General features: G+C 39.4%; 1 protein-coding gene across 1 annotated transcript in view; it reads left to right on the top strand.

Annotated features, from left to right (window-relative positions):
* The window catches only part of DIP2C (disco interacting protein 2 homolog C), a gene marked incomplete at its 5' end in the record, with an annotated part of 324759 nt that overhangs the window by 239442 nt on the left and 63893 nt on the right, over positions 1-21424 (top strand). Inside the window, 11 exons of the mRNA XM_082316598.1 lie at positions 2154-2277; positions 2916-3025; positions 4389-4491; positions 4871-4935; positions 6766-6859; positions 6977-7096; positions 7893-8007; positions 12508-12647; positions 14264-14400; positions 16642-16850; positions 17720-17834. Coding sequence (XP_082172724.1) covers positions 2154-2277; positions 2916-3025; positions 4389-4491; positions 4871-4935; positions 6766-6859; positions 6977-7096; positions 7893-8007; positions 12508-12647; positions 14264-14400; positions 16642-16850; positions 17720-17834 — 1332 coding nt within the window. The remainder of the gene's footprint in view (positions 1-2153; positions 2278-2915; positions 3026-4388; positions 4492-4870; positions 4936-6765; positions 6860-6976; positions 7097-7892; positions 8008-12507; positions 12648-14263; positions 14401-16641; positions 16851-17719; positions 17835-21424) is intronic.

The following is a 21424-nucleotide window of genomic DNA, read 5'->3' on the forward strand; positions in this document are numbered from 1 at the left end:
GGGTTGACAACATGCTCCCCAAAATGTTGTTCATGGATACACCAGTATTATTAGCTGCTGTTCAAAGGGTACTTTCCTTGTCTGGTTTTTTATTGGAAAAGATGATGCACAAGCTTAATTTTAAAAAGCCTTCCTGAAAAAGTACTCATCATTTTTTCCTGGTTTCATCTGCATTCTGGTTATAGTAAGCAAAAGCAAATGCAGTAATTCTGGGTGGTAGGAGTTACATAGCATAGTTTTGACAGATCAGTTTATTGTCTCACACTGTTTGTTCAAAGTTCTGATAATTGGTGCCATATACATATTTTGAGGTGGTATGGAAAACAAATAAGCTTTTGTTTTTCCTCTGATCTCATTGCTTCCCCATTTTAGATGGCTTTATTTGACTACATAAAAATTGCATTAAAAATTAGTCAGATAGGCTTTGGGGCTTTCTTTCCATCATACAGTTTTGCTTTGCATAAATCAATAGATTAAGGCAACTGTTCTGTATTTCTGGTTGCTCCCATGGTTAAGTGTGCTTTATGGTTGATTTGAAAGATATTTTAACTTGATCTTTTAAGACTCCGTAGGCTATTTTCTGTAGAATCATTCTGTGAAGAAAGGGTTAATACTTCTATGTGCATTTACATCTAGAGCTTTGCTCTGTTGTAGACCCTAGTGGATAGATGTAAAGTTCATGAAAGAATCATGACAAGACACTATACGTAAAGCAGACATAATGCTGTAGAAGCACAGCATCTCTTAAAGAACAGCTATGGTCTAGACTTGAAAATCATTACATGACTTTTTAGCCTCACTGCCTATATCCCCTTGATGAAAGTAAAATATAATGTGCTTTCTCTAATGGGCACTTGACTATTTGTAGTGCTCCTGAAATGTGTCCGTAACTACTCAATGAAATGGTTATTGACAGATCAGGTTAGATCAGCATAAACAGTGATACTGTCACCACTGTATGCCCATCATAACATCTTAAGAGTTGAAAGCTTTCTCCAGGTGGAAGCATCTATAATCCGTATTATTTCCTGGAATCATCACAGAATCACAGAATGGTTGAGGTTGGCAGAGACCTCTGAAGGTCGTCTGGTCCAGCTCCCCTGCTTAAGCAGGGCCACCTAGAGGAGGTTGTCCAGGACTATGTCCAGGTGGCTTTTGAATATCTCCAAGGATGGAAACTCCACAACCTCTCTGGGCAACCTGTGCCAGTCACCCTCACAGTAGAAAAGTGTTTCCTGATGTTCAGAGAGAACCTCCTCTGTTTCAGTTTCTGCTCACTGCCTCTGGTCCTATCACTGGGCACCACTGGAAAGAGCCTGGCTCGCTCTTCTTTACACCCTCCCTTCAGATGTTTGTAGGCATTGATGAGATCCCCCCCCGAGCCTTCTCTTCTCGAGGCGGAGCAGTCCCAGCTCTTTCAGTCTTTCCTCATAGGAGAGATGCTCCAGTCCCTTAATTATCACAGTGGCCCTTTACTGGACTCTGTCCAGTAGCTCCATGTTTTGTACTTGGAAGCCCAGAACTGGACCGAGCACTTGAGATGTGCCTCACCAGCGCTGAGCAGAGGGGAAGGATCACCTCCCTCAGCCTACCGGCAATACTTTGCCTAACACAGCCCAGGATACCATTTGCCTTCCTTGTGCAAGGGCACATTGCTGACTCACGTTCAACTTGGTGTCCACCAGGACCCCCAGGTGTTTTACTACAAAGCTGCTTTCCAGCCAGTCAGCCCCCAGCCCGTGCTGGTGCAGGGGGTTGTTCCTCCCTAGCTGCAGGACTTTGCATTTGCCTTTGTCAAACTTTGTGAGATTCCTGTCAGCCCATTTCTCCAGGGGTCCCTCTGGATGGCACAACCCTCTGGCGTTATCAGCCGCTCCTCCCAGCCCCTCATCATCATTTCTGTAGAGATGTGAGAGCTGGCACCATCTGATGGCTTCAGTTCTCTTTACGATTTATGTTGTTACAAATGAGAGGATATCTAGGTTGTGGGATTCCTTTGTCAATGCACAAATGAGTTTTGCTAATCAGCTAAGTTGCTTAAAGGAAAGAAACTGTTTTCCTCTCAAGATAATGTGCCAAAGGACGATAACGTTTTCAGCCTGTAATCACTTCTAATCAATTCTGTGTATTGCTTTTATTTTGTCATCTCTTAGGATGCAGGAAGTCAACAAATAGGCTTTTTGCTTGGAAGCTGTGGAGTTACTGTGGCCTTGACTAGCGACGCATGCCATAAAGGACTGCCTAAAAGCCCCACAGGGGAGATACCACAGTTCAAAGGTAAGCTAACCCTTGCTTATCATGCATATCATGGATCATTTACTACAATAACAGTCGTTGCACTTGTTCAGTTGTAGTGGGTGAGGATCAGGCCCGTGATGAAACACTTGCCACAGGAGCAGCCGTGGCTGCTGGGACGCGATTGCCCCGGCTGCGTGTCGCTGGCTGGTAGAGATCGCTGCTCCCGCCTCATGGCTGCCGAGCAGTGCGAGTGCTCCTCATCTGCTTCTCCGCTGGCTCAGCTGGGCTGCTGAGATCATCTGTGGCCACAAGCGAAATTAAACCAACAGACATTATGACTGTAGTAGATGAGAAGTATGTGTACGGTTCAGTCCTGTAGCTAAGTGGTAGGGACAGTAACCTCTGACACCAGAGTGGTAATAAACTATTTGGGTCAATAACAGTTTAAACTGCCCAGCCATTTCTTCAGGGATTGTCTGAGAACGTCACGATAGCCGTGTTAAGAAAGCAGTTCTGGAAAATCTTCTTTTCCATGCTACTCTGAGGTTTAAAAGAAGCAATGTTTAGGTAATGGTGACACAGGCATTTGGGAAAAAAAAAAACGCTGGCAGAGAAGAGTTTTGTCTTGTCTTATCCGGCAGAAACGAGGCAAAAGCTGACTTTTCTTTGTACCTCAGGCTGGCCAAAGCTGCTGTGGTTTGTCACAGAGTCTAAACACCTCTCCAAGCCGCCTCGTGACTGGTTCCCACACATCAAGGATGCAAACAATGACACAGCTTACATTGAGGTGAGTTAATGAAGATGCATCTTCTCCTCGAATCATTGCATATGGCACTTCTGGATTAGGTAAACATCATTATTCATTCACTAGTCACAGAAGCAAAGAACATCCTGTTTTCGCCTGTTAATAAGTAATATTTTCTAATAAATTATACTGCATATTGATTTCAGGAAAGTTAATGAAATGTTAAATTGCATTTTGGGGGTTTCTAACGTTAATGTTTTTATGTCATCTCTGTGGCTGCCACAATATTATATTAAACTTGCCTTAACCAATCTCGGTCTCGTTCACAGTGTGGGCTTGCCCACTAGTCTTGAGATGGATAGACGGCAAGTTTCACAGTGAAGCTTCAGTTCTCATATCACTACCTTCAGACCCTTTGAAAGAGAAGGAACTTCTTGTTCAAATGCTTCCCTGTGACTTACTGCTTTGTGAGTCACACTCCCCCCAAAAGATCAGCTTCAGGAAGGGAAAATTAGCAAAGCTGTTAAGTTTAATTTTTCTCTTTTATTTTTTTCCCCATTCTTTTTTCCCCACTTCTGCATAGACAAACTTAAATGCCTCAAATTCAGTGATGTTAGTATTGAATTTAAATGACTATTCAAAGGGAGTAAGTTCAAATGAATGGAGCAAAGGTATTTCCTATCTGCGCAGTCAGAACACTGGACTAGGGAAGGAGAGATACCTTCATTTTCAATCTTGCTGATTATCATCATCACGGAGCAAGATAAATGTTTAATTTACTTTAATTGCCACTGATAGTTTTCAGACTCTTGCATAAAGTTGCAAAAATTACTGCAATCATCAGCAATGATCTCCCACCTCTTTTTTATGCTGCTTTCTCATGACTCTTTCATATTCTTCTGATCAAATAGCTTGTGTCTTTCAGACTGTATACTTATAGATTACTATAACAGCACCCAGCAAGGATGCTGCGGTCAGCTCTTATCCCATGCCTTGTGAGACACAGAAGGGAGAAGCTCAGGTTTATTGGTTGGCCTATAAAATCTAATGTGAACACTGAGCAGACTGAACTAGGTTATTATCTGCTAAATCTGGCCAGTTCTTTAGTCATTAATGTGATCAGAATTGTTAGAATTATTTTTCCATAATGCCTGTATTCAAACAGCAGATGTATTTCTGATATCAAACCTGGGAAGCTTCACTCAAAAAGAGAAAGCCTATGTGGAAAAAGTGTCTTTTAACAAAAAAATGCCTCACAAACTCCTCACTACTGTTGCCCTCTTAAAATAGAGTCATTAGATGTGTCCATCATTCACCTACATAGGAAACACTTTAAACGTAGCTATTGAATAATGGAAATAGGACAACTATTGCACATTGACTTTCCCTGCTTATTTCTTTTCAGTACAAAACATGTAAAGATGGAAGCGTGCTTGGGGTGACTGTGACAAGGATTGCACTGCTGACGCACTGCCAAGCTCTGACCCAGGCATGTGGATACACAGAAGGTACAGAGTACACTTCCCTTGCTTCATACATAAAATCGAGTGTGAATTGTAATGTGTTTCTCATCAGGCTCCTGTCTTATGTTTTACATAGATCTGTGTCAAAGGCTTCTAGATTTGAAAACCTGTTTTTTTTCATTTTAGAAAATGGTTTCTAATTTTTCTAAATGGTTTTAGAAAATATGTACCCGTTTAAAATATTTTTGTGAGAGGTACAAATAATGTCCTAGCCAGTAGAAATCCTGCAGTGGAGACTTACTATGAAAGTTAAGCTTTGAGGTCATCAGTCATGTTATACTGAAGCTTCCTTCCTTTGAGTGGGTTTGCTTTGGGTCAATGCCATGTTCTAAAAAATAAGCTCTGTTTTGTTTTTGTTGGACAGCTGAAACAATTGTGAATGTATTAGATTTCAAGAAGGATGTTGGTTTATGGCATGGGATTCTTACAGTAAGTATGTTTTTCTATTTTGTATGAGTATTGAAAATAAACTAACTTAATAGGCTTATTACTGTCACAAACTGGGATGTCCTACAGTTTCTTCTAATACAAATTTTTCTGCTTTGAAAGCAAAAGATAAGTGACTTAAACCCATGATCTTCTGCTAGTGCACATTACTCACAATGAGCACGGTAAAGATGCAAATGTATTTTTATGCATCATGTCAAGTACTCTGGCCCCATTCTTACCATGTTACTCTGATCTTACTGATGCATGATTTTGAGATCAGACTTTATAGCAGAAACAATTTAAATTAGTACCTGCCTCTGTAAGGATATGATCCAGTGGCATAGCTATATTGTCACTGACTAGCTTCTCTATCCAAACTTCCAGCAACACGTGGTTTTGCTAACATTAAAGCATTTCTGATACTTTAAATTGCATAAATTGTCTACTTGCTGTTTGAATGTCTTCCTCGATTGACATGGGAGGCAACTGACATATTTTTAAGGATTGCTTCTAAAGGTGCTGCTGCAATCAGTGACTGACAAAATACTATTCACTGATCATTTTAAGAACAGATAGCAAGTTTTGAAGGGCACTGTTTTGGGGTCCCAGGATTTACATGCTATGATTCCCAGGGATCCGATATACTTTTCCCATGCTCTGTTATACTGTTCTTAATATCAAAGGGCAGTAATAACACATCTGAAGCAGAAACGATCTATTAGGCTTAACGCCCATAAGTATCTCATGTTAAAAAAACATCTTTATTGCTGAAGTTGAAAGCAACCATCTAATAGAGCTTTTCTATGCCTTCCTTTGCTATTAATCTTGGTATGAACTTTATGTTTTTCATGACTTGCCTGTACGTGCTTTTCCTGTACCTACGCTTGTGCCAGACTGAAAGGAGAACTATCTTTTGCACTTCTACAAGTGTTTAGATGACTAATCCACTTGTACACTCAATCTTCCTTAAGCCTAGGTTTTCCAAAACAAATACTGTATTTAACCTGTGCTGCTATGAGTGGAGACACGTTGCTCTCAGAAGATGTTTCCAAACGGTAACAGAAGTAAAGCAGCAGCTCATTTACAGGCTGTTTGTTTAGTAGTAACACTGAGAAATCACTAAAGCAATTGACTGCCTCAGACTGAGAGGTCGGTTTTGGATGTCATTGGTTTCACTCAGCTGCTTTTTCTACACTTCCTGCAACTTTTCATGACTTTGTTGAAAATACTGGAATTAGCCCACCTGGAGAATGACTAGCAACAACTTCATTTATTTTCTGTTAAAATAAATTGATCCCTGCTTAATCTGTGACTCCAGTTTCTCTGTCTACTGTCTTTTAAATAATTTGTGCCCCGCTACTATTAGTAGTTTTTCAGTCTTCACAGAGATGGATTTCTTTAGACAGATACGTTGCTGTTACTTGTCCTTTTGAGTAAAGAGTCTTTCTATATACTGAAGTTTAGCAGGCTTAGGGATAATATTAACCTACATAGCAAACATGCAGACATTGTTCATCCAATGTTTTTTTATTTTTTCTATTTAAAGTGAATCACTTTTAGAGTATAAATAGAAAGAAAATCTGTTTCTTTTTTTTCAGTACCGCTTCAAAATTATGATCTGATTAGTCTAAATCCTTAATCCTTAATTAAAGCATTAGAAAATGCGTGTCTGTTTCATCTTAATGTAGATAGCCAGCTAGGAAAAGATAAATGCCAGCATTGACAATAAAACAAGCATAGAGTGATTTGTATAGATGCCCCTGCCCATAACACAATATAAATAATTACCACGATTGTTGTATAAAACTCATTTATCTTATTTGATTACAGAGTGTCATGAACATGATGCATGTTATAAGTATTCCATACTCCTTAATGAAAGTGAATCCACTGTCATGGATACAAAAAGTCTGTCAATACAAAGGTAAGGAACAAGAATATACAAAAGTATGCTTGATAGTCAAAATCAAAAGTACAAATTGATAATACAGCTGTACAGCTTTTATATGGTGTATTAGTAATCTTCCCATTCTTATTGCAGCAAAAGTTGCCTGTGTAAAATCCAGAGACATGCACTGGGCATTGGTGGCACATCGGGATCAGAGAGACATCAACCTTTCCTCACTGCGTATGCTGATAGTGGCTGATGGTGCAAACCCATGTAAGTTTTGCTTCTGCAGTCCAGTAGAGCATAGGAAATGTTTTCTGTCTTGCATTTAAAGTTTCAATCTTCAGTCATCTTAGCTAAAATATTTACAAAGTATAGGCTTTGTCTACTGCAAACTATATGATACTTATGGAAACAGTAATTAATTTTGGATGTTTTTAAAATACATTTTTCTTTAGCTAATCCTGAAGCAAACTTGATATTCCACATAACGTAAGTTGCAGTAAATCCAGTTTTGTTTAACATGACAGTCATGTATAAAGACTGAGGTAAATAACGTTAAGCTATAGAAAGGACCAGAACGTTTCTTCTGAATGATGGTGCTCAGATGCAGAAGTAACTGAGAATTTTAGAGGAATACTTATACTACTTTAGAGAACCACATCTGGATCACTTCATGACAATTAATCGCATGAACTGTTTCTCTATATTATTTAATGTACCAACACATAGGTGTTCTGCTTGTTTGTAGTAGTTTGCTTTGAGTTTCTGAATTAAATCTTTAATTTGCCTCATCCTAAAAAAGAAAACTGCAATAGCTTTTCCACGTAAGCATAGTAAAAGGACTTTAGGCTTGAAAATTAGTCTTTATTCTCTGTATGCATACACAACTGTATATACATATGTATAGCTGTAGCAGCTATGACTTCTTTCCCAGTGGACACGGGTCCTTTTTAATTTTTTTTTCCTGAAAAGCCTGTATATCCAATAGTAAGTTTGCAGTTTGATCAGCATCACTTCAGAAATCAGATTCTTTTTCTCCTCTCATTTTTTTTTTTCTTTACCCCAGGGTCTATTTCTTCCTGTGATGCATTTCTCAATGTCTTCCAAAGTAAAGGTCTAAGACAGGAGGTCATTTGTCCCTGTGCTAGTTCACCGGAAGCTCTCACTGTGGCTATTCGAAGGTACTGTGTTACACCAGTGGAAATAGACCCACTGTAGAATATATGTGGTAATTTGAAAAGAAAAGAAAAAATTATTCAAGTATGAATCTGCATACTTAAGTTCTGAATAACATTTTTAGTTTTCATTTTGTTTATGTCCAAAGCAGACGTACAAAAAGAATTTGTAGAGTAATACTTTAACTTCAGAGTGCTTTATAATATAGTTCCCATTTCTGTAATTTTATCTAATTTTAAATGAAACAGACTGAAATGCAAAAGCTAATTCTGTAAAAAGAAGTGGAAAAATGCCACCGTAAGCATAAAATTAATTAAAATGTGGGAATTTAAATGGAATTGCTATCGAGGAGAATCATGCTTTAAAGTAGTCTGTTTAAAGAATTATGACATTCTGCAGGTTGTTTTTGGCTGACTGGCGCTTTTTAACCATTCATAGACTCTCAGTAATCGTCTGGAAATGCCCTTTGAGTCTGGGAGATTTGGGTATAGAAATAAAATTGATAAATTCTAATAGAACTGTTAAGCCTTATGTATGTGAATGTCAGTATGCAGCAGTCAGCTGTCATGAGTGTTGTATCATACAGTAAATGGCATAACTGTTGTCTGTTTTGGCAGAGTTTTCCAAAAGTTATACCTTGAACAGTAGGCACTTTGTTTTTAAGTTCAGATGTCTGCAGCTATTTATAATTGTTTCACATGTTAAAACATGCAGCATAAAAGTGTAAAGCATTGTAATAGCATAAAGTAAAATACTTCCTGCCACAAAGTTTAAAATACACTGTCCAAGTGAAATTTAACTAGATTTTCAATTAGCTTTCCAACAAAACATCACAGGAAGAAAGACATGAGGCCAAGAGTGTGGTTAACTTTCAGCCACCTCATTATTAGCTTAAAACATCTGAAAGCTATCCATCAGGGACTTACCCTGTCCAGGTTAGTTGCCTTTCTGTGAACTACAGGATCTCAGAGAGCCCTTCATTTAGCTCCACTGGCCTGTTCTCAGCTTTATACCAAGGAGTACATTGTTTTTCCCTTGCGATGAGTTTCCCTGCCGTAGGCTGTGCAGACCTTCGCTCCCTTGGAATGAGCTCTTGCTTGTAAGTGCAGAGAGGAGGTGGATGGGCAGCAGACGTTGCTTGTGCTGAGCACTGATTAACGGGAGAGGGTTTTCATTTCCTGTGCTAGCCCTGGCAAATCTGCCCCGGATCACAGGTGATGAAGTGGGAGAACTCACTGTATCTCAACATGCGATGGCTGGCGTGCCCTTTCTAGGCTTAAACTCTATGCTTGTAGCCATCTGAAGCACGAGAGATTCATTTTCAAATTAACTAGCATTGAGAGCTTACATAAAAAAAAATTATTAGCACATAAAATAGCGGATAATTCAAAAAAAAAAGGCATTTTTATCTTCAGTGCCTCGCTGTGTAATTACAGAGCAGTTCTTACTACAGTGAATGTTACTGAACACGTACCACTTTTTTTTGAAGTCTGTTTAATGGTAGGATAATACCAGCTGAACTTGGGAGCTTTAGTATTTTTCATTTTATTCAAGCCATCTCCACTGACAGTAAAGTCATTATCATACAAGTTCCAAAGAGTTACAGCTGAAGTATGCATTAAAATGACTCCCTGCAGAGCACAGATCCAGAGAGCTCCCTGGTAATGCTCCGACTCTTTCAAAATCTATGGTGTATTTTTACTGATCTTCCTACAAGGAAGAGTAACAAAACCAGTTCGCAGTTGAAATACCCCTATAGTTTAGAAAAGGCAGTCAGCAATAGATTAATAGATACTTTAGCCTTAGAGCTGAATCATGAAGCCTAATATTTAAAGGAATGTGTCATGCAAATAATTCTTTATGGTATTTCCTTTTAGTTTATTGCATATTAGTCTGCACCCACTTGCTTAAGGGAGTGCAAAACTTTAAGGTCTTTTCCCATTCAAACGACTGGCAAAATATAGTGGTAAAATAGATTGTATCTGTAAATGGTAGTAGCAACTGTTCTCAAAATGCTCTACAGATACTCAGTATGAACAAATTAGCTTTGAAGTAGATGTACATTGTCCCTCTTTCATGGTTAAGGAAACTAAAGGGGTAGGTTTGTCTGGTGGTTTAAGCTACGTTTACTGAGTATATGAAGTAGGTGGAATTATACCTTTGTTTAGTTGCTCCTACTTTAATCAAAGGATTTGTCTTTGTCTAGCAAGCAATCTTACAGAATTCCAAATTCAGTATTAGAAATATTGAATGTGTAAAGAAAATTAAAAATGTGAACTTTAAAATAAATTATAAATACACTGGAATGGGGTTATTTATATCTCACCTTCTTTCCAAGTGATTTCTCTCCTTCTGCGTGGCCGAGATACTTGTTTTAGGGTTGTTCCCATGTGGATACCACGCACAGAACAAAATAAGATACCATATATTGCAGGATTATTGCTGACAAGATACTTTCTAAGAGGATGTATAGGCGCTGTCGGGTGCTTAGCTCCCCACCTCACCCCTCCGTCCTGGTCCTCTGCATTCCCGTTCGGTGTCGGACAGCTAGTTGCCCGCAGGAGGAGACTCGAGCGTGGTTGTCTGGTGTCTCATTCAAGGATCCACCTCAGACTACCAGGATACCAGAAGTACTCTGAAATAGCAGCTCTGAAATGCCTGCTCTGTGGACCCCAGTTCCTCGGCACCGACTCTTTCCTTCTGCACACCTGCTTCCATTGCACGGCACTTCTTGCTAACCCAGGCAAAGCTGTTCTCTCAACCAGGCCACACAAGCGTAGCTCTATTGAGAAGTCCGCCGCCATGATCCTGGCAGGCCCCGTGCCTCCAGCTTCCCTCCCTGCCACCCCCGCCCTGGACACAGCCGGCGTCTTTCAACCCTGCGCCCGCTCTTCTTTTTAGTAGTCTTTGGATGTGCTAAGTAATGCAAGAAAATGTGTGTGATGGGAGTCTAGATGGCCTCTACTGCTAGAGGTTGTGAGAAGCTGCGTGTGCCTGCGGGAGACCTTTCTTCTCATGAGCAGTAAAATGTGTGTTTTGGGGAGCAAGGGTGAGAGGCAGTTGATCAATACTGTTGCTGAAAGTTCCTTTTGCAGGATGGGAATGTTATTTATCACAGCTGCTTGTTTACTAGCACCATTTGTTATGCTCTAATGCGTTTTCAAGCGTGCCCACATCCTTCTTTGTTGACAATGTCACTTGAGAAATATGCCTCGTAAAACCTATTAATTGAAATTTATAGTGCCGATCACTGCAAGGCTTACGTGAGCATGATTGGCTAAGGCCCATCTAGTATTTCAAGCACAGTAGAGGAGAAATGTCATATAAAAGGACATTAGCTGTTAAAAAATAGTTGTGTTATGAGGGACTATTTAGGGAAAATGCAGAATCTTGAACTAAATATTGGGTGTTTATCCATCTTGAAAATGGCTGGAGTCTGGCTGCTCTACATGGGTGCATTATCCACACTCAAATCAGCATCACGTTACCTTCTGGTTTTGCATTTTAAAATGCAGGACAGTATAAGAATCTTGCCTGACATGAAAAGCCCTGACGTATTCCCTTCACTTAATAACTTGCATAGATCAACATTCGTTTGCTCAAGCCACACTCTACTTACGTATAATTGTATCCACTGATACAGCAGGCGGTTTTATATTGAAACAAGTTGACAGACAGCTTGTGCTGATGCTGTGGAATTGTACAGCGTGTCAGCAGTGAATCTGAGCAAACTGAGGCGTTACAAAGAGCCTGCATCCACAACATTTTGACCATGACTGATTAAGGTGTAATTTGTTTTAATTTTCGTGGTGTAAATTAGAATAGGAAGAATTCAATTATATGCACTAAACTAAAGATGGTAAAGTCCTTGCAGCTTCCACAGATACTTGGCAGTGAATCTATTACAACCTAATTTCTTCTGTTTAGTAATTTTCAATGCTTAATTATTGGGAGTGGGAAGTCATATCTGTGATGTAAACACAGCGTACTTGTATTCTCATCTTGGCTTTGATACCAGTGTGCTAGAGTTAGGCTTTTAGTCTGGCAGGTGAGTTTGGTTTCTTAGGTTGCTCCAAAGTAGGTAACATACAGAGAGTTTATCAAGTTATTTACTGATCCGTTCCAAATATTTAGAGTGTAGTTTCCCTCCACATCGTTTGCACTGCCTTTCAGTATCTTTAAAACAAGACAAAAGGCCTTTACTTGGGTAATCAAACAATCTCTATAAATCTATCTGAAAATTAAATACAAGTTGTTTTGGGTAAACGTTAGGTGTTACTTTCATCTCTGCAGCCCCATATATGTGGGTGGCTACTGAATGGGAGAGCTGACAGAAATAATTACTCAGAAATGACTGAAAAACAGGATTCTGTCAGGTCTAGTAGGGGAAAAAAGAAGGTGAAATTTTAAACTCAAATGGAGTATTTGCAATAGTAGTCCATTAAAAATAAGTAAATGCTTCTGTCTGCCTGATGGTGCACTGATGTTACAACCGATGGTTGCAGGCCAACAGATGACAGCAATCAGCCACCAGGCAGAGGAGTTCTCTCCATGCATGGTCTCACTTATGGAGTGATTCGAGTGGACTCTGAAGAAAAGCTTTCTGTTCTGACTGTCCAGGATGTTGGTTTAGTGATGCCAGGAGGTAAGGAACTTTCTTTGAAATTTACTATGATTCATCAGTTTAAGTAATTAGCTGTAAAAAGTCATAGGTGAGCTTACTTTGCTGTTAGACAACAAGCTTTGGGATTAGAAGATGTGTACTTGAAAACATTTTAGTGCAAAAGCATTACCTTGTAAAACTTGATAGTTTGGAAATCCCTAGATTTCTTCTCTCTGTTTACCTCTGTGGCTGTCTTTACTCACGTTAGCGGTGTGCTTTAAACAACCTGTCATCACATCAGAACATCCATTCCTTAACTGTGAGATACTCGTACAGAAAATAAGAAAGTTGGATTCTGATGTCTGGAGGCTATAAATATCCATAAACCTGACCCAGATGAGACTCGATAGTGGAAGTTTTCATAACCTGTGCTAAGGACCAACAAAATTGCTATCTGAAGGCTTGCAGAATGTTTTTCCAAAGATCTTGTGCTATCACCCAGTTATTAGAAAGAGGAGGTATGACTGAACAGTTCATTTGATAAATTCAAACTGAAGTCAGTGCTTCTAAATATGAAGATAAGATTTTTCATAAGAGCTAGATTTTAAATGAGATGTTACAGAGACTAGAAAAGGATAATACTGTAGTTTTTCATAAGAGGATGTCTCTTATGCACCAAAGGAATAAAACATAATGATGCATCTTACAGAATTTCAGTTGAACTACTTAAAAGAAAGGAAGATAAGATTGGTTGTTGTCTAATAGTTATCATATACGGTATTATTATAGACATGCCATCTTGCAGTTCGTACTACATTCTGATCCTTTTAATAGAAGTACATGCTCCTGTTTATCCTCAGAGTGAGAGAAAGGTCATTAAAGATTCTTTACACTTGTATTTAAAAGACATGCTGATTCATTTTTGGTCTCCCTTGTTCATCATATCCTCTTTTCAACTGCAAAATCTACACATGTTGGACTTCTACTCCAGGGATTGCAGCTAAAGCAGCATACTTGATTCTTATTCACATGGCTCACACATAAAATAGTGCTTCTTCCTCAGACCAGTGATTCCTAATCCCTCCCATTTAGCTCTTGCTGTCTCTGCAGTCCCGTAAGACCAGTGAGAGGGAGTCTGAGCTCTGATAAATTCTTAGCAAAACAACCATACTAGTCTCCTAGAGTGTCTTGATCTTTCATATGGTGTTACTTGCTACTTTGTGAGAGGTAGATTTCCTGGTTGCCTGCCTCCCTGGCAGTATGATTATTATCAAGAACTCCATTAGGTTATTTCATTTTGCACTGACTGCGGCAAATCCGGGCTTCAGTATGCAGAATTGGGAACACAGTCACGTCACAGCAATATTATAGATCAACTGAAATTTTGGAGCGCAAGGCTAATTAGGTTTTGTTACCAGTGTGAAGACTAAGTTTACATAAAGATCTTTGCATTCTTTGTGTAAGTATTATTTATAATATAAATAACATTTGATAATGTAATGCTGAACACCTTAATGTTTGAGAAACCAATTGTTAGACACTAGAGTCTACGTACAATTTGTTTATGTCAACTCCACCATGATGTGTTTCTCACAGCATTTATATTATTCTGTAGTTCATTTTATAATATTTTTTAAAGTCCTTTGCTCTCCCTCTAGCTATAATGTGTTCAGTGAAGCCAGATGGAATTCCTCAGCTCTGTAAAACAGATGAGATAGGAGAACTTTGTGTATGTGCTATTGCAACGGGTACATCATATTACGGACTCTCGGGCATGACCAAAAATACTTTTGAGGTAAGCTGTCCAAAAAATGCTATATAAAATCCTTCCTTTTTAACTTTTTCTATTTCAGGATAATATTTCACATAAAGTATTGATAGTAATAATATCAGAATAGCAGTAATAATCAAGGCCTGTGGCTTGGGACCTTAGGTACTCTAGCCAGATAATCTGCACTGAAGCCCATTTCATTAAGTGCAATAGCAGATCTTTATGTGGGTTTAGTTTTGGTGCTGAAGAGCTTTTACTTTCATTTTGAAAGAAGATGCCAGGGGCTGAAACAATGAGAAGGAAAGCAGGAAGAAAGGCAAAGTTCCAAAGGTAATACCGTACAAGTCTACAAGCTAGCTACGTGCAGAATTTGATTGTTGCAACAGTGGTAAGGCTGCTGGGTATCTTTAAAAAGCAGTTTCCAACATTGCCACAACGCAGCCGGCATTAAAGGCTTGCATTTATACGGAATCCTGACAGATGTAGTCTTCAAGAGGTATCTGAATAGCAAAGATACCTTTTCCTAATTAGTCCCCACCTGCTTTTGTTTGAATTGCCTTAGGTGAAAGCCTTTTTGCTTTGTGGAATCTGTTTTCCGGTAGGTTTCAGCTCCAGTGCAGAGAGCTGTATTGATAGCTTTGTTGTACCTGCTCACTTGTTATCATTAACTTCTGCTGACGCCAGTATGAAAGGCTGAACAAATCAGAGAAATACTGAAAAACATTGAGCTCTTTATTAAGTTCTGATCCTTTTTTAACACTTGAGAAAAAAGTTAAGAAAAATGCATTTACATTTCCCTTAACAAATGCTCTGATATTACCATTTTTAATAGACCAAACGTGACTAATATCTCCTGCAAAATGCAGATCTGAATGTTGTAAACACTGTACATTAAATAATTAATGGAGACTAGTGGATACAGTTGGCCATCCTGCTATTGAAGCCAGGAATCCTACTATGCTATTGTGACCTGAAATTTGTTCATAGCTGATTACTGTGCTACAAGTACAATTGGCAATACTCAGTGTGAATGGTAATCCTGGATCTGACATATTTCAGGCTAGAAAGGTACTTACGTTCATTTTGTAGTACTTGCTGTAATTGTAAAATCATTCATAATTCATAACTGGGTCTGCAGTTTAACAGCATATTTAGACTGATTTAGACTTACTCCTAATGGTAAGCAAATAAATTGCCATTGAGTGAGCAGGACCACTCGTTTTTAAAGTTAAGCATGTTCTTAGGAGCCCTCTCCAAGTGGGCCTCTTTTCTGTTTTACTGTGTAGTTCATGTTGCAGGTATTAGAGAGTCAGAGAATTTTGCGTTCCTGAAGTGAATTATGGCTGAGGTTTTATAAGCATTAAATCTGTTCAGTAACAATCACCCCTGGGCATCTGGCAGCAGAATTTGACCTTTCTTTTTAGATGAGCCTTGAAGGACACCATATAGCCATGGTCTTCCACTTGCCATTGTATTACATAACTTGCCTTTAGACTGGTTTAGGTTAAAGAAGCAACGGTAGGAAAGTGTGGTTGTGTCAGAATGCAGCTCAAAGTAGCTCATGTGCCAGAAGGATAACACTGTGCTAGTTAGGATAGGAAAAGCGGTAGAAATCTATCCTGTGGAAGTCATGTATGTGTCTGATGTTCAGACATTTAGAGAGGCTCTGTATAGGGCTGTATTTTCACTTTTAGACATGCTACAGAAGGCATTATCATTGGTATTGTGAGGACTTAATTGGCCTTAGATAAAAATGTGGTCAGCTGCAAGAGTCATTAATGTACAGTACCTTAAAATAGCTTCACTTCTAGCCTTCTTATTTCTGTATACTGTGCTGGAAATGAGCACGAGGTACTGAAAAGAACCTCTACTGTAATGTTTACAATTTAATCTCTCAGGTACCTATACATAGCATCTCAGGTTAGCTGCAGGCTGCACACTGTTTTGTTTTTTTTTTTGCTGTTCAATACTGTTTATGTTGATTTATATATTTTTTAAGGTCATAAATGATTTACAGAGCCATGGTTTGGGAAAACGTGTGGTAAACAGAGTGGGATTGCACTTGCTGGAACTCAGGCACTGAAAATTACGCAGACTAGTCTAGGCGTTTCTTGACACTCCCTTCATGGTCAGTGAAGAGTAAAGAGCATCACCAGTGACCTATTTACTTCATTCCAGCAGAGCCATCTGAGAGAGCATGCCTGAAATATTTCACAGCATGATATCTGTGTACAGAACTGAAGACTGTGTTTCTCTCTCTTACAGGTGTTTCCTATGACCAGTTCTGGTGGCCCTATCACTGAATATCCTTTCATAAGGACTGGACTACTAGGCTTTATAGGACCAGGTGGACTTGTCTTTGTAATTGGCAAAATGGATGGTTTGATGGTTGTCAGTGGAAGAAGACATAATGCTGATGACATTGTAGCAACAGCACTGGCTGTGGAACCAATGAAATTTGTCTACAGGGGAAGGTTTGATCCTTTCTTTTCTTATATTATGTAGAAGTCCTTATTTTGCTTAGAACAGGTGTAAGTGACCCAAAATGCTTTCAGAAGGCAGTGCTTAATCTGCACTGGGCTTCCTGAAAGCTGCTGGTATCAGTAAAGTAGCAATGATACGAAACTTCTTTGTGGTTTCCCTACATTGCTATTTATATGGCTAGAACCAGGAGAGAGCAGAGGGAAACCTAAGACAGTGTGGAGGCAGATACTATGGTTTGGAACTGTGATTATTAAAATTTCCTGTTGAACAGTTGGTTAATTCTGAAGGTGTTGACTCAACAGAATCCTAGTTCTCCGAGTGGAACATTTCCAATGTGCCTAACACTGAAGTTCTTGAATACGACAGTGGTTCCTTGTGTGACCTTCCTAAGGTGCTGAAACTGAGCAGGAGACATCTAAAACTTCTGAAGAGCCCAATGCAGTAACATGCACTCACACGTGATCACATAGCAGACCTCTCACAAAATGATGTTGCAATTATTTTCTTCTAAGATGGGGCCAAAGAAGGTGCTTATGCTGGCTGTTATACAACAGTGTAACAGCAGCCTCGGTGTGACCCAAATGTAGTGCTTTTCTTATCTCAAGAAGGTTCACTTCTCCAACCCTGCTGTGACATGATGCCTATATTTACATGATTCTAGAAGAAACCCCCCCTATTTCTCCTCCAGAAGTTACCCAAAACTGCTCTTGTTGCTTTTTCCCCATAAATAAAATACTAATCGATGCAGCAGTTGTCTGGGTAATAAATAACAAAATCATAGTTATGGAGGGTTAACTTAGAAGACAGGTTTTTCCATGTGTCCTGGCACTAAATACTCTTCTCTCCTTCTCTTCTATAGAATAGCAGTGTTTTCAGTGAGCGTGCTGCATGATGAAAGGATAGTTATTGTTGCTGAGCAAAGGCCAGATTCCACAGAGGAAGACAGTTTTCAATGGATGAGTAGAGTTCTCCAGGTAATGCTCTTTATGTATGTTTGGAAGCTATTTTTTCCTGCTTTATATTCTTTTTATTGATCTTTCAGGCCTCCAAGGTAACTGACATTTGTCTTTGAATAATTGTAAGTCCACCTTCAGTTGCACTTGCACCTAATGAGCACAAAATTAGATTCTTCTGAGTGACAGTGCCTATTTAGGCCACACGTATCCAAAGAGTGAGCCTTTTTCTAATCAAAATGCTGTAAGAAAACAGGGATGAATTGAAGTAAGTAATAGCAAGGAGAGAGTAGTGTATAGTTCATAAGGATATAGTCATTCATTACTTCAAAAGAGGAATGAATGAATGTATTATATACTCGTACTGTCAAAAGTCTCTTACTAACAGTTATTGACACTGGTATGGAGTTGACCTAATCAAAAGTAGATATACGTATCTGAGCTATATCTCCAGATTTTTTTTTTTAAACAGTGGGAGAGAATAATGTATTTCTAGTGCACCATGTTGATAGCTAAAATAAACTGAATGAAACACAGCCTAAAAATGCCGATTTCTCTTCACTGAAATGAAAGGAAGTGATTGATCAGCTCAGATTTATGTATCTACAGTGAGGCTATCTGCATAAAGGACACCTATTGCAAGGATTCCCATTCCAGCTGTCTGGTGGATCACGCAAGGCACATACCGCTGTGATAAAACCCACCTCAGTGGTGTTGTGGACACTTTGACCGGAAGACAGAAGCTACTGAATACTAAAACATTCTGACCTTCTCCTTACATATAGCAGTCCAAGTTAAGACAATATCATTACCATACTCAAAGTTTTTTCAACTTGAGTGTCCACACACAAAAAATTAAATACTTTAGATAGCAGTCATCTTCCACCTCTTCCATCTCCATGGTTAAGCTAATTCTCACTCAAAAGCAATAGGTTTAATGGAGATGTAGTCAAATGAAGTCAGTCTGTTGCTACCTTGTGAAGTCATCTCAGCTCTATCTACAGCTGGTCACTTGTTAGTTCCACTTCCCCTGCTTACCTTCCTTTCTGTCCTTCCTCAAGGACACTTCTCAGGTAAATATATTGCAAACATCTTTTTTGCTTTACCCAAGAGCCAAAGAAAAAGATCTCACACAATTCAGAGAAGATGTTTTTATTCATTATTGCTTTGTACTGAATAAGAAAGGGAATCTGTCTACCGTATCCTTGAAGAGATTGAACAAATAAGCTTTCATCCACCTCAAGACAGGTTTGTCTGCTCTCTTGATTTAGAAGATAACTACATTTCATACAGCTAGAGGCATCTCATATTCACAGTAGATCTAAATTATTACCAAGAAAAGCTAGAACCTTTAGCTTGTCCATCACACAGAAAGCTTTTGAAGCACCTAGTAACACCTAGGACAACCTGTTTTAGAAGGAGAGGCTTTCAGATTGCCCATGCTTTGGTAATTTTTATCAAGTAACAAGCTCCTAAAGAAAAGGTTGGAATTCTGGACTTAATGCTTCTCCAGTTTTGTCAGCTGAGCATTTTTGTGACTTTTACAGAAATCGTCTTACACCATCACAGCCAGTAGAATTCAGTACTGAACACTGTGGGAGTCTGGTGTCAAGTTGCTCCTGCCAAAAGTCAGTCCTATTCTTCTGAGTATGATCAAGCCACAGCAGTGTCTGGGGGTGGTAGGCCATATATCAAAGTACACATATGTGTGGCTGCTTTTATCACCCATGTGTGAAGTCTGCAACTCTGGCGTGCATCACTATGTGACAAGAAGTTTCTGGTTCCACTTCAGCTGAGAGCGGAGATGGAGGACAGAAGCCAGGAACATGCAGGATGCATTGTACCTCCTTCCCAATCAGATTTTTAATGACAGATGTCAGGAAGTGGTAACCAGTTGTATCTGAATCATCTGCTAGTGATGAGCAACATAACAATACCACACTTGTGTCATGACTCTCAGTGATGTCCATGATAACAAACTACCAAATTCCTACTCATTTCTGATGATATTTGTGAGACTCGTCTGACGTCCTGCGCGTGCTGCCCTGGGCCAGCCCTGCCCTACGCTGCCTGCTTCTGCTGTGCCTTGCTGTGTCCCTGCATCTCTTCCCTAGAGTTGAGCTGCATCGATTTGCTGGACTTGTTTCCAGTGGGTTGCACCTTGTTCTGGCTCAGCAGAGGGGTGAAGGATAGTAGAGCTGCTCTGTGTATGGGACTATGTTGGACTGCATCTATGGGTTTTAGCAGAGCCACGGTTGGGAGGGAGTGGTCAGGCTGGGTAGAGAGTGTCTTGAGAGTAGTGGAGGAGTATGGTTTTTTAGTGAGTGTGTGAGTGAAGATCCCAGGTCACCCAGCAGTTCAGTCAGATGGATCCTAGATGCTCATTCATCCCCCAGACTGCTGCAAACTGATCTGACTCTTCAGGCAGAGTTGGAGTTCCTCTACCCGGCAGCCTGGATGCTCGTTTTACCAGTGCCAGTGCACCGGCAGGACTTGACAGGACTAGGCAAAGCTGGGAGATCTACTGCGGAACTGGAGAATGTCTGCCTGGAGAATTTTGTCAGAATCGGATGTTTTCTTAGCTTGAACAGTGTAGTAATCTGGACTCTGCAAGTCCTGGTATCTCTAATCCATTTTCTCAATGAAACAGAGGGATAAAGATTGCAGATACTGTGTTTACTTCTGGCTGGACAGAGTAATTTCAAAAACCAAGCCATCTCATCAAGAGACATAAATGACAGCAGTATTAAAATTGACTGGTACTCTTCTCTCACAAAATGTTACAGCTCACTTCATTAAGACTCATGCTTGTGAAACAGTCATGTCCTGCCTCCATGCCAAATTCCAAAGTGTGAAAGGTGACAGTTTTGAATGACCCAAGACATTTTATCAAGCCTTGTGCTGCAGAGGTAGCTATCAAAGGATGCAGTTCGGAAGTCACAGGGGAATCATTACATATAACAGCCCTCATCCTACCCCAGCTGAGTATTGCTTTCCAGTCACCAACTCTCAGAGCCACACTGTCGTACGTTTGAATAAGGGTGGTTACTTGCTCCGTAACAGTTTTCCTTCAAGCTGATGTCAGGTGAGGATCCCATGATTTATCACTGCTTTTCAGAACCTACAAATAACATTATGATTAGGAGGCTATGATGGTTTTTGCCAGAAACATGAGACGTTGTGTGTTGGCTGTCATATATATCTTGCTATTGCTGATCTTTCAGGTAAGGTCTATGTAGACCATCAGTGAGGTCTTCCAATGCTACCGTGAGATCTGCCACTACTAAAACTGCAATGTTTGTGAAATGAGTAACTGCTTTATTATTCTTTCTTATGAAATTTTGCAATCAAATAAAAAATGAAGCAAACAGAAGCCAAAAGCAAAGCATTACTTAGAGGCTCTGTAGAAGTAATCAGTAATTTATTGGTCTACACTTAAGTACATAACTATAAATGATTATTTGATTCTCAGAATATAGATTGTATCTTCAAGGTAACAGATGTATGCCTTCACTTTTCTCACAGTTAAAAATTCAAATGCAGGTTAAGTAAATTATATTTTTGAACATTTAACTACTCATTAGAGATGCTGTCTGTAAGTTGTTTCTCAG

Source organism: Platalea leucorodia (genome assembly GCF_965183815.1).
Source record: "Platalea leucorodia genome assembly, chromosome: 1".
In the NCBI taxonomy this organism is placed as follows: Eukaryota; Metazoa; Chordata; class Aves; order Pelecaniformes; family Threskiornithidae; genus Platalea; species Platalea leucorodia.